At 43.9% G+C, this 12556-nt stretch overlaps 1 protein-coding gene across 1 annotated transcript in view; it reads right to left on the reverse strand.

Moving 5' to 3' along the window:
* RCL1 (RNA terminal phosphate cyclase like 1) overlaps positions 1-12556 on the reverse strand; it is a 58362-nt gene that overhangs the window by 20212 nt on the left and 25594 nt on the right. The window contains exons 4-5 of the mRNA XM_008144990.3: positions 12050-12124; positions 8318-8442 (exon numbers count right to left, since the gene is read on the reverse strand). Of these exons, the coding sequence (XP_008143212.1) occupies positions 8318-8442; positions 12050-12124 (200 nt within the window). The remainder of the gene's footprint in view (positions 1-8317; positions 8443-12049; positions 12125-12556) is intronic.

A 12556-nucleotide genomic window follows, 5' to 3' on the forward strand; every position in this document is an offset into this window, starting at 1 on the left:
TCTGAGTCTGTGCAAAAACTTGATTAGCGTCTAGCTTCCCTTTCTGATCCATCCTAAACATTCCACCCAAAGATTAATCTTCCTCATGCTGGTGAGAATCTCCCAGTAACTCCAGACCCTCCCAGATCCTGCTGCCAGACCCTCCGGCCTGCTCAGTGTTCATCCCTAACCCGGCAACCTCACCGCTCCACCCATCCAAATTCTTCACCCCGAACTACCCTTCCTTCATCCTTCAAGTCCAGAGTTCCCTCCCTCTTCTGAAACTCTCCAGCCAGCACCCAACTGTGATCTGCACTTAACACTTACCATCCATCTCCCTTCATACACACACGTTCTCACTCGTCAACAAGACTACAGACGCCATAGCAAAAGGGCTCTGCTGCTGCATCCCTCACGACTCTATACTACACTACTTTTGTACTCAGAAATATTCGATAAATATTTGACTTGTCTCAAAGGACAAACCTGAAATGAGGAAAGAGCAAAGAGGGATTTTTCAATACATACACACACAGAGCCCAGTTACATCACCACCTCTCTGTCCAGAGTGTACTTTCGACCACAGATAGCTACGACAAACAAGGCCGGGTCTCATACCCTTTGGACCAGGTGGGTGCTGTCCTTCTGAGGTCCGAGGCTGCTCACTCTCCCTAGGAGAGCACAGATGTCACACTATCCTGACACACAATCACACAGCGTTCATGGTTCCCAAAGTTGTCTTAGGTACACTGTCAACTTACTCTATGTTCATGGCAACCCTTTGGCAGGGACTATGGATCCCCCCAGGTCCAGGACTTACACTGAGGATAGGTGGGTCACAGAACTAAGATTCAAAATTAAACAGATCCACTTCCCAAAGACAACCTCCTCCCCCAACCCTTCCAGAGATGTGGAAACTAGGAGGGAGACAGCGCCAATGCAGGGCCGGTGCAAGGCTATGCTAGAATTCAGGCCATGAAGTAAAGAAGGTAAAGGAGCTTTAAACTAGTACATCCCAGAGTCACTACGGAGCCACGTGGCCTGGCATGGAGCCCCCACCAAGGAACAACTAAGGTTCTAGAATCAGACTGTGTGGAAGTCCCAGCTCCAGCAAACTGCATTGTGCTGGCTCAAAAGTGCTCTTCTCTGTCCTTTCACTTCCTCATCAGTAAGGGAAGAACAATCATAATACTCTCCCTACAGGGTTTGGAGGCTCAAATGAAAGGATGCATGTAATGCGATTAGTGGTGCCTGGTGGACGGTCGGAGCCCATCAAATGTCAGCTATTGCTTTTCTTACCGTTAGTCCAAGATTCAAATCCCAAAGCAGAGGTTCTTTTCCTTTGGACCAGAGAGCCCTCTGAAAACCTGATGAAAGCTATGACACTCTCTCAAGAAACACACGAACACACACTGTGATAGACAAGTTGGAGGTTATGAATGTCCTGAAGCTCATTCATGAATACTATACATCCTAGAGAGACACGTTCATAACTACAGTCCATATGGAACTTCACCCTCCCCAGGACTGCAGGTTAGAGAACCCCAAGGAGTGCATTCGCATGTGTGTGTGTGTGTGTGTGTGTGTGTGTGTGTAGTGTGTGAGAGAGAGAGAGAGAGACTGATTCTCTATAGTCAGAGAAAGAAAACCATATTGTCCCACAAATTCCAACTCACACCCCACTTCTGCCTCTACCTCAGTTTACTCAATTAACTCTTATGTACCAGATCATGAGCTACCAGGCCGCACTGTAAAACTGAAACAGAATGCTCCCTTCGCTCTCACCCACATCAGGCAGGGGGAAGAAGAGAGTGGGTGACATTAAATAAACAGTAACCGCACTATCCAGTCACAGCTGCTGGCAGGAACCAACACCAGTTCCCTGCCAGGCCCTGGCCAGTCAATCAGAAGGGAAAAGATGCACTTTGGGCCGTAGCTCCTTAAAACCACAAATGCACAGAGGAGAGTGGGACTAGTTCTCCCAACTTGAGCCCTCCTGTGGGGAATATAAACTCCAAGCTCAGTTCAACAGGTAACCAGCCTTGCAAGTAAAAACAACAAACCCAGCTAAAACTTTTCCAAAGGCAGCTCTTTTCTTCCCAGGCTCCAATCCTGGCCAAGAAGGTGATCTCAATTCAAACCCACATTCCTCTGAGGTGTTTGTGAAATGAGCTGCTCTGCAGACCAGAGGCGGGAATGTCTGGTTTGCAGGCAGGTATCTAAGCAAAGGTATTTTCCCAGGGAGTTTAGAGGAAGACTGGGGAGGATTCAGGGGTTATACCCGCTGCCTCAAGCAAGGGGAGGGGCTTAGGCCCTCACTAGAGTCTCTGGCTCAGATTTTGCAAAAGGAACACCAGAGGGAGAAGTTAGGGAGGAACAAAATCAAACCCCAGATGCCTGGGGCTCCACAGCCTTCAGCTTTCATGTTCTCTATATAACCCAGGATGCTCACCCCTTTCCCAGCAACATCAAAGGCTCACTTATGAGGCTTTTCTACACCCAGTAAAGAGGGTAATTACCAGGCCGGACCCCAGTGTGTCAGCCTCCATGAAACCCATGTCGTTACCACAAGATTGTGTCAAAACACGCACACTCCAGGAATCACATTTCCAGACTAGAGAATGGATTCTAAGCAGAGTTCACCGCTAGCAAACAAATCTCAGGGGGGGGGAAAAATTGAAATAGACCTGGATGGGTATAGAATTTCATGTACAAGGCCATGAACTGCAGCATTTTTGGCAGCAGCAAAGCCAATTTAACTATCCATCAACCTGCGGCTCCCGGGGCAGCACCATTTCTCCCCAGCTGCCCACCTTCTCCTCATGTACACGGGTGTGGACCCTGAGTGGCCCCGTGGTGGCCATGCAGACAACAAACTATAATCCAGGGAAGCTTTGCTATAACGTGCTCTGTTCCTGATGATCCTGACAGAGAATGTAGACAGCACCCCTGGGTTGATCTTTATCTCAACAACGGCTTCCCCTATTCAGCCGGCCCTATTCCATGTTCCTCACCACTTACTGTTCAAGCTAATGGAGATCTCTGAAACGTTCGTCCACTACACACTTTTCCTCCAAGTAAGCCCTCCCTAAAACCTCCTGAGAAGTGCAAAGCTGGACTCTAAGCACCTACCCCATCCCCGAGAAGGAGACATCCTGGCCGACCCCACTCTGTCAAACTCCTTACTTAGCCATCCCCAATCCCATCCAGCCCCGTGGCCCACAACACCTGCCCTTACCCAGATCTTGTCAGCACTTAGAAATTTACCAATTTTAACATCTGATTGTTTTAACCCCAAACAATCCCATAAACACAAGTTCTTGTTCTTCTACATAGACACACATCTACTTCCACTAGCAATCTGTGAAGGTTTCCAATTCCTTGAGCCCTGCTGGGTTCCTCAGCAAGGAGCACGCTGGCCGTGGCTTCAATGACAACTTGTAGTCACCGTACCCCACTGTGACGGCACAACTTTACCACCCTGTCACCCTCCCTTATCATACCTTTGCCAATCCCCTTATCCTTGATCCCATCCTAACTCACTGAAAATGAAAAACTCCTCCCATCTCCCTTCCACACACCTCCAGACAAAGCAATCTAGAGCCACACTCACCATATGCCTGCCATTCTCAATGCATCCCTTACCAAACAATAAAAAAAGTTACAGCAGCTACCACTTACTGAATGCTTACTTATCTACGAGCCCAGTGCCTTGTACAGTACATCTATGACCTCGTTAAACCTCTGTTACCGGTACAGTAGGTATAATGGGCCCAATGATAAATGAGTCAACCAAGGCTTGGGGCCAAAATCCTACCATCAGTGAGTGGCAAGGCCAGAGTTAGAACCCACACCTGTCTGATTCCAGCACTTGGATCTTAATCACAATGCTGCACTGCTTCATCACTTGGCCTCTCTCCTACTTTACCCAACCTACGGAAGTACTCAAATCATTACCAACATATTTTTTAAAGGAGGAAATCTTATCAAGTCTCTCTTCATCAAGTGACCACTTTATCTTTCCTTTTACTTCTCTTTCCTGTCAAGATTCTTGCAAGCGTGGCCTCCACACGTCACCATTTCCCTCCCAGTCACTCCACAATGCAGAGCTGATTACACAAGCGAGCTTACATGCGGAAGGTCTCCACCACCTTCTGGAAAGAGCTCCTCCTAGGGGCATTGGTGGCAGCCTGCTGTGAGTTCCTCAGCTAATTCCCCATTCTAATGCTCACTCCTCTGGGCTCTTTAAGGCACCTTCTTCATTATCCTCTCATCTCTGATTCCCAGTCTCCCTTCCTGGGAGGACTTAGTTAGTGTTACAAGTCTTAGTGGCAACTCAGGGTTCCACCCTCCCCTCTCTGATTCCACAGGGTAGCTGACTCAAATCATTCCTCACCTTGTCCCAAGTTACAGACCTACATTCCTAACTTCTTCTAGACTTATCTCGCTGTAACCACCTTGAAAGACCCTCAACCCCAACATGAAATAAAGCTGAACTTATCCATTTCCTACTGTGCAAACATGTGCATGAGGCAGCTGCGGGAGTTTCCCACAGGGACTCTATCACCAGTGTCTGCTGGCACTGGGTACATCGATGAATAAACAGGAAAGAAGGACAACCAAGATGGCGGCATAGGTAAACACCTGTACTTACTGCCTCTTACAACCACATCAAAACCACAACTAAAAGACAAAACAAATATCATCCAGAACCACGGGAAAGCTGGTTGAATGGAAGTTCTACAACTAGAAGGAAAGAAAAAAGCTCATTGAGACTGGTAGGAGGTGCAGAGGTGCAAAGGTGCGGAGGTGCATGCGAAACAGGCTGGCAACTGGGTGCACTGTTGTTTTTTTCAATTGGGAGGGAGATACAAGCTACTGACTGCTCTGAACTCCAGTTCCGGGCGAGACTCTGGGGACCCAGACTCATACAGGGAGAAACTGGACTGTCTGGCATTGCGCCGGAACATGAGGGCAGCTTTCCTTCAGAGATGCTTGCAGCGATCATTGTTCCTGCATAGGGCTGCAGGACACAGAGACCCAGGGACCTCTCTGGGGCAGGGCTAACTGGCAGCCATTACTGTTTGCTCCGCTCTGGTGATTCCTGAGACCTTGCCCCACCCAATTTACAACCCCACCCAAGCTGTGAGCAATGGCTTTTGCATATGAACGACCTGGCCTTTTGCAACCTAAAACCTAACAAACTGCAGCTGGGTCAGAGAGCCCCAGAGCTTCCAAAAGAAGGCATAAGGCCCAGCAGCAGCAGCCTGCATTGCTTCACAGCTGGGCCTCATCTGGGCACTTCCAAACCCCAAACAAAGAGGAGGAATCTGCAGATCTCTTTGTAGCTCCTGTTGGGTGGCCTCAGGCAGTGGCTGACTTTGCACCTCCTTGGAGATCCAAGAGCCAGTATACCCAGTGGTCAGTGTGAGACCATACCAGATTACAATTCTTCACATCCATAAATGACACACTTAAGGGGCAGACTCAGTGAGCACCAAAGCCCCACTGAAGCAAGTCCTGCCCCATAAGGGTGTCTCCAGCACAGCAGTTCTCCGATTGTAGACACAGCTGATCCTCACAGCCAATTGGCCTGGAGGTCAATTCTTCCCAGTGATATCAACAGCAATCAAGGGTTAACTACAACAAGACTGTGCACACAAGCCCACAAAGGGGTGCACCAAGAGAGTCCACCTCAGGTAATTGGGGAGGATGAGCTACTGGGTCCTATAGGACACCTATCAGCACAGGGAAGCAGCTAAAATGTGGAGACAAAGAAACATGTCACAAATGAAAGAAATGGAGGAAAGCAAATGACTGGATATAGAGTTCAAAACCACAGTTATAAGGTCACTCAAGAATCTTCTAGAAACATCCGAGAAATTTAGTGAGACCCTCAAGGATATGAAAAAGGACCAATCAGAAATTAAGCATACACTAACTGAATAAAGAATAATACACAGAGATCCAACAGCAGACTAGAAGATCGCAAGAATCAAGTCAAAGATTTGAAATACGAAGAAGCAAATAACACCCAATCAGAAAAGCAAAAAGAAAAAAGAATCCAAATATTTGAAGATAGTGTAAGGAGCCTCTGGGACAACTTCAAGCATACCAACATCCAAATTATGGGGGTGCCAGAAGAGAGAGAACAAGATATTGAAAACCTATTTGAAGAAATAATGACAGAAAACTTCCCCTACCTGGTGAAAGAAATAGACTTACAAGTCCAGGAAGCGCACAGAACCCCAAACAAAAGGAATCCAAAGAGGACCACACCAAGACACATCATAATTAAAATGCCAAGGGCAAAAGACAAAGAGAGAATATTAAAAGCAGCAAGAGAAAAACAGTTAGTTACCTACAAGGGAATACCCATACGATTGTCAGCTGATTTCTCAACAGAAACTATGCAGGCCAGAAGGGAGTGGCAAGAAATATTCAAAGTGATGAATAGCAAGAACCTACAACCAAGATTACTCTACCCAGCAAAGCTATCATTCAGAATGGAAGGTCAGATAAAGAGCTTCACAGATAAGAAAAAGCTAAAGAAGTTCATCACCACTAAACCAGTATTATATGAAATGCTGAAGGGTATTCTTTACGAAGAGGAAGAAGAAAAAGGTAAAGATAAAAATTATGAACAACTAAGTGACAACAAATACATATTTATCAACAAGTGAAACCTAAAAATCAAGTGAATAAAAAATCTGATGAACAGAATAAATTGGTGAATATAACAGAATCGGGGGCATAGAAAGGGAATGGACTGACAATTCTTGGAGGGAAAGGGGTGTGAAGGGTGTGGGAAGAGATTGGACAAAAATCTTATGCCTATGGACGGGGACAGTGGGGGAGGGTAAGAGCATGGGATGGGGTGGGAACTGGGTGGAGGGGAACTATGCGGGGGGGGGGGGGGGAGAGAAACAACTGTAATAATCTGAACAATAAAAATTAAAAAAAAAAAGAAAAGAAACATGAAAGACTCCTGGTTCTGTGGGGCTCAAGATTCTGTGGAAAGGTGTGGCTGGCTGGGCATGTCATGAAGACAATGTGGTGAGTGAGTAATTCCAGAACTGACTGGCCACACCACTGTCACTGCATTATAATGCTCCTTTCAGTGCACTGGTTCATCTCCCTTCTCAACCTGCCTGTTGCCACTTGGAATATATATTGGTTCATTATGATGCCAAGTGGTAACATGGGAGTATTTGATCCCAACAGAAATGCACAAGGGAGGGCAGGTGAAGTCACACGTGGAAGAAATCATCATCAAGCTCTGTCACATCATCAAGCAGCCAGAGGCTACTTACATCATCCTTAGAACCACAACCAGAGAGTATATTTTTTCCTCTTTGAACAAAAAACATTTTTGCTGTATTTTTAGATATAAAGTATTTAAAAATCAAAAGACAACAAAAAAACTAACGCCACACATCACCACAAACATTTGTAGCTACTATCAGAACAAACCTCTCTACCCAGGTGCCTAAGTGAGAAACTTCAAAATCATCCTCACAACTCCCTGTTCCTCTATTACAGACCCAGGTAATCATTGTGTCCTATCTATCCTGCCTTTAGGATCCTATAAAACTAGAGGCCTTACCTGTCCTCCAGAACCTACCCTCACTGTTTCTCTTTAAGGCACAGTAACTCCACCATCTTTGCCTCTAAGTGCTGGTCATTAGGTGATTTTCTTTTTTAACTTATACTTTTCAAAATTTCTATAATGAACCAAAAGTTCTTTGGTACCATCAGTATTGTCCTCTTAATATGCAAATTCATTTTACAGAAAACTGCTAACTTCGGAATGAAGAACAATGCCTCAGCATGGCCTTCCACCTTCACTGGCTCCTGCCCATCTTTCGTGTACCACCTCCTACTGCCAAACACCACTAGCTGATGCATTTGGGCCACACCACATTGCCTGCCGCTCCCCAGAACCACCATGCACCTGTTACCTCCATACAGGCCCACTTTTCTGCCTAAACCACTTTTCCTTTCTTGCTCCACTTCACAAGCCTTTAGTCTATAAGGCTCAGTCCAAATGGCCTGTGCACTGGTGGCCCCCAAACCAAAGCCCTGAGAAGAGTATAACATACATGGGAGCCATTTAAGTGTTAATTAAAATAAGAAAATGAACGGATCAATCAATCTAGTCATGGTGCAGCAGCTAATTAAGCATCATAACCCACCCAACAATTACAGTTTCACTGTTAAGATTTTCTATGATTGTTGCCTAAAATGTAAATAACTCTGGGAAGAAGTAAACTGGTTGTGAGTCACTCTTCATGAGGAGAGAAAATAATAAGAAATCTGAACCAAATACAAAGGATACGCCATTCCTCTGATACGTTTGATTTTTCCTGGATCTGTGAGCTGAATGGGCTTCAGGACCTTCCTTATGGGACACGAGAAAATCACTTCACCTCCTCCTCCAGGAGGCATTCCCCGCCGCACAATCTGCACACATGGTGAGAAAGAAGAGGCAAGAATACAGCAATGAGTAGATGGCCCAGACACCCAACTCAGTAAGGTTTACACCAAGGGGCTCTTCCTTAGAAAGGAGACAAATCTCAAAGTCAGGCGGGCCCTCATCCTCATGAGGAACTAGCACAGTTCAGGAGTTAATCCCATTTCTTAACCCTTTTCTCCTATGCAATTAACTGATCTATCCAATCTCTAAAGTCATGCACCACTTAACAACAGGGGATATGTTCTGAGAAATGCACCTTTAGGTGATGGGGTCGCTGTGCGAACATCACAGAGTATACTTACACAAACTTGTATGACTACTACATATGATACAGCCTATTATTCCTAGGCTACAGCACTGTACAGCATGTTACTGTACTGAATACTATAGGTAACTATAACACAATGCTGACTATTTATAGATCTAAACATAGACAAGGTACAATAAAAAAGCAGTATAAAACATGGAGCTTACAGCACTGGAAGTTGCTCTGGATGAATCAGTGAGTGGTGAGCAAACATGAAGATCTGACAGTGGTCGGCAAACTGCGGCTCTGTTGACTAATGAGTTTGCCAACCACTGGGATAGGGGCTTAATCACAAGGAACAACAACAGCCTGTAATTATTGAAATCGAGAGTCTAGGTTTGCCTACCACTGGTCTAGGACATTACTATGCACTACTGAGGACTTTAAACATTGTAGACTTAGACTACATTAAATTTATTTAAAAGTGTTTTCAATATTAATAAATAAACCTTGGCTTGTTGTAACATTTTTACTTTATAAATTTTAAATTTCCAACTTTTATAACACTTAGCTTAAAACACAAACATGCGTACCAGCTGTACAAAAATATTTTCTTTACATCCTTATTCTATAAGCTTTTTCTATTTTTTTAACTTTTTTGTTAAAAACTAAGACACAAAAACACACACATTAGCTAGGCCTACACAAGGTTAGGATCATTAAATTCATTGTCTTCCCACTTCACATCTTGTCCCACTGAAAGGTCTTCAGAGGTAATAACACAAATGAGCTGTCATCTCCTTATAACTATGCCTTCCTTTGGATACCTCCTAAAGGACCTACCTGAGGCTCTGCTTAAGGAAATATGTCCACTTTGGTTTTCTTGGTTTGTTTCTTTTTTCATCATTTTTTTTGCTGGTAAGCAGATTTACATCACGAAAATTCCTCTCTATTAATGAAAACCTTTTGGTGTTGGGGAGGGGTCCGTGTTTTCCAACTTTTTAAGGAGCTTCTTGAGTTCTTCAAAAGCTTCTGCTAAACACTTCACTGGGAATTTTCTTTCCCTTCTCCTGCAGTTTCCTTTTCTCTTCCCTCTTTTTCAGCTATGCATTCCTGTCCCAGTTCCAACAACTCTTCATTAGCCATTTTCTCAGGAACCACCTCTAGGAGTTCCTCAATGTCAGCCTCATCCACTCGCAGGTTAAAGTTGTTTGCCAACTCAACCACAGCCCTGTTGATTTTTACAACGTCCTCAGCCTTGGAAAATCCTTTGAAGTCATGGACAAACTAACTGAATGTCTTCTTCCAGATGCCATTCATATACTTCTTGGTGACATCACCCCAAGCCCAAGCAAGGCTCTGATGCAGTCATGGATACTGTAATCCCAGAATTGCACCAGTGTTTTTTCAGTATCTTCCTCAGCTGCAGCAATAGCTTGGGCAAAGGTCCTCTTCAGGTAGAAGGCCTTAAAAGCTACTATAACTCCTTGATCAATTGATTCGATAGAAGAGGTAGTGTTTGGGCAAAGAAACACAACTTTGATATTGGGATAAAGATCACCAAAAAAAGGAGGATGTCCAGGAGCATTGTTAACAATAAGCAAAATCTTAAAAGATACACAATTCTCCAAATAGTACTTTTCCATTCCACTGACAGTAATTCAAAAGGGCATCTTGGAAGAGCAGCTGGATCATCCATGGCTTCTCACCAAACCTGTAGGATATTGGCAGCGTGTGCTTACTGATATGTTTAAAAGGCCTTTGGGTTTCCTTGGCCAGCTAACAAAGGGTTTCAGTTTGTAGCCAGAAACAATGCCCCCAAGCAAGACATTATCCTGTTCTGAAAAGCCTTGAAACTAGGGATTGTCCTGACCTTCTTATGGATGAAAGTCTTTTCAGGCATCTATTTCCAGAATAGGGAGGTTTCATCCATATTGAATGTTTGTTCTGACAAGTAATTTTCTTCCACAAACAGTTTATCTAGAGCAGCGGTGGTCTGTGAGGTCCGAAAGGTTGGCGACCACTGGTTTAAGGAAACCTTTGGAGCAGCGGTTGCCAACTGGTGGTCCACAGACCACTGGTGGTCCGTGTGGTCCAACAATCGCTGATCTAGAGTATCCCAAAATTCTTCAGCTCCCGTCACGGCACTCACAGACTCACCACTCAATTTCACATTACATAAGGAATAACCATGCTTGAATCCTTTAAACCACCCAGGGCTAGCAGTATATTCGACAACGTAATCGAGTCCAGCCTTCTTTCAGCATCCCAAACAAACTTTTTGTTTTGGCTGTGATTGTCATAGTGCTGAGAGGGATACACTTCTATGTCTGGTCTTCAATCCAGGTCATTAGAAGTTTCTCCAAGTCTGATATAGGCCCTTCTCGAATTTGTGTTAGTCTTGTTGCTTTTAATGAAGTAGACCCTTTAATAGCTTTCATTACTTTGTTTTTGTTCCTCAAGATCATATCATAGCTATGGTAGAATAGGACATGCCTGACTGGAGAGCAATAACCATCACTGGTTTTCTACCTTTGTAGTCTCTAATCACTTTTTAATTTTGTTTCCAGGTCAATCACTCAACATGGCCTCTTACTGGGAATGCTACGGTGGCTTCTGTATGCTTAGGGGCTATTATAAACAAAACAACATGAGATTCATACATAATTATATGTGTTATACTTTTATTTTTTAAAATATATTTTTATTGATTTGAGAGAGGAAGGGAGAGGGAGAGATAGAAACATCAATGATGAGAGAGAATCATTGATTGGCTGCCTCCTGCATGCCCCCCCACTGGGGATCAAGCCTGCAACCCCAGCATATGCCCTTGATCGAAATCGAAGGCCAACGCTCTATCCACTGAACCAAACCGGCTAGGGCTGTATGTGTTCAACTTTTATACGACTGGCAAAGAAGTGGGTTTATTTATGTACACCAGCCTCATCATAAAAATGTGAGCAACATGTTGCACTATGATGTTAAGACATAATCTATATCTAGATGAACTAGATTAGAGAAGCATTATGGCTAGAATCCTAACTCTACTACTTATTAACTGAGTGACACAAATGGAGTTGTTATGAGTAGTAAAGTATTAATACTTGTAAAATGTTTACAACAATGCCCACCACAAAGAAAGTACAATATAACTGTTGGCTACTATTGTCCTTCTAAAGGGTCCCTTTCAACTCAAAATTTTTCATGTTTGTATGTCCTATGGGTCTTCTCATAAATGCTTATTTCAAATATCACACACACACACACACACACGTCATACAGCTCTTCCAATGAGTTGGCAAGGAAATGTTTTACACAGATGTATACAGAAAACAATTCATTCTTACCTTTAGCTCAAGTGATTCACCATCAATTCCAAAATGTTTCAAAACAGGGAGGGCCGTTGCCCTAAGAACATCAACCTGTAGAATTATTTCATAATAAATAAAACGTTTCATTTAACCTTGAGCAGATGGGAAGAAGAAACAGCCAATGAAGCAAGTGGAGACATAGCAACCAGGTAGATGATGTATACTCTGGTAAAGAAAGGATTCTGGCTTACAACTGAGGGCATGGGAGCACTCTGCTCCGGAGGAAAACAGATTTTATAAGCCACTAGCTCCTCCGAGCTCCTTTCCTCGTTTTTGACATGGAGACTTATACCTACCTTACAAGTCATCATCATGACCAAAAACACATGCAAAAAGTATGAGAACCTGCAGGATTCATATAGAACAAACTTGGACCTCTGCTCATTCTTTTATGTATTTACACTACAGAAAAAAAATACCATATTTTTTATTAATCTTTTCCCAACACAGTTGTTTAATCTTTAAAGCTTGTGGCACGTCAAA

The sequence above is a fragment of the Eptesicus fuscus genome, chromosome 15 (genome assembly GCF_027574615.1).
Source record: "Eptesicus fuscus isolate TK198812 chromosome 15, DD_ASM_mEF_20220401, whole genome shotgun sequence".
Taxonomy (NCBI): Eukaryota; Metazoa; Chordata; class Mammalia; order Chiroptera; family Vespertilionidae; genus Eptesicus; species Eptesicus fuscus.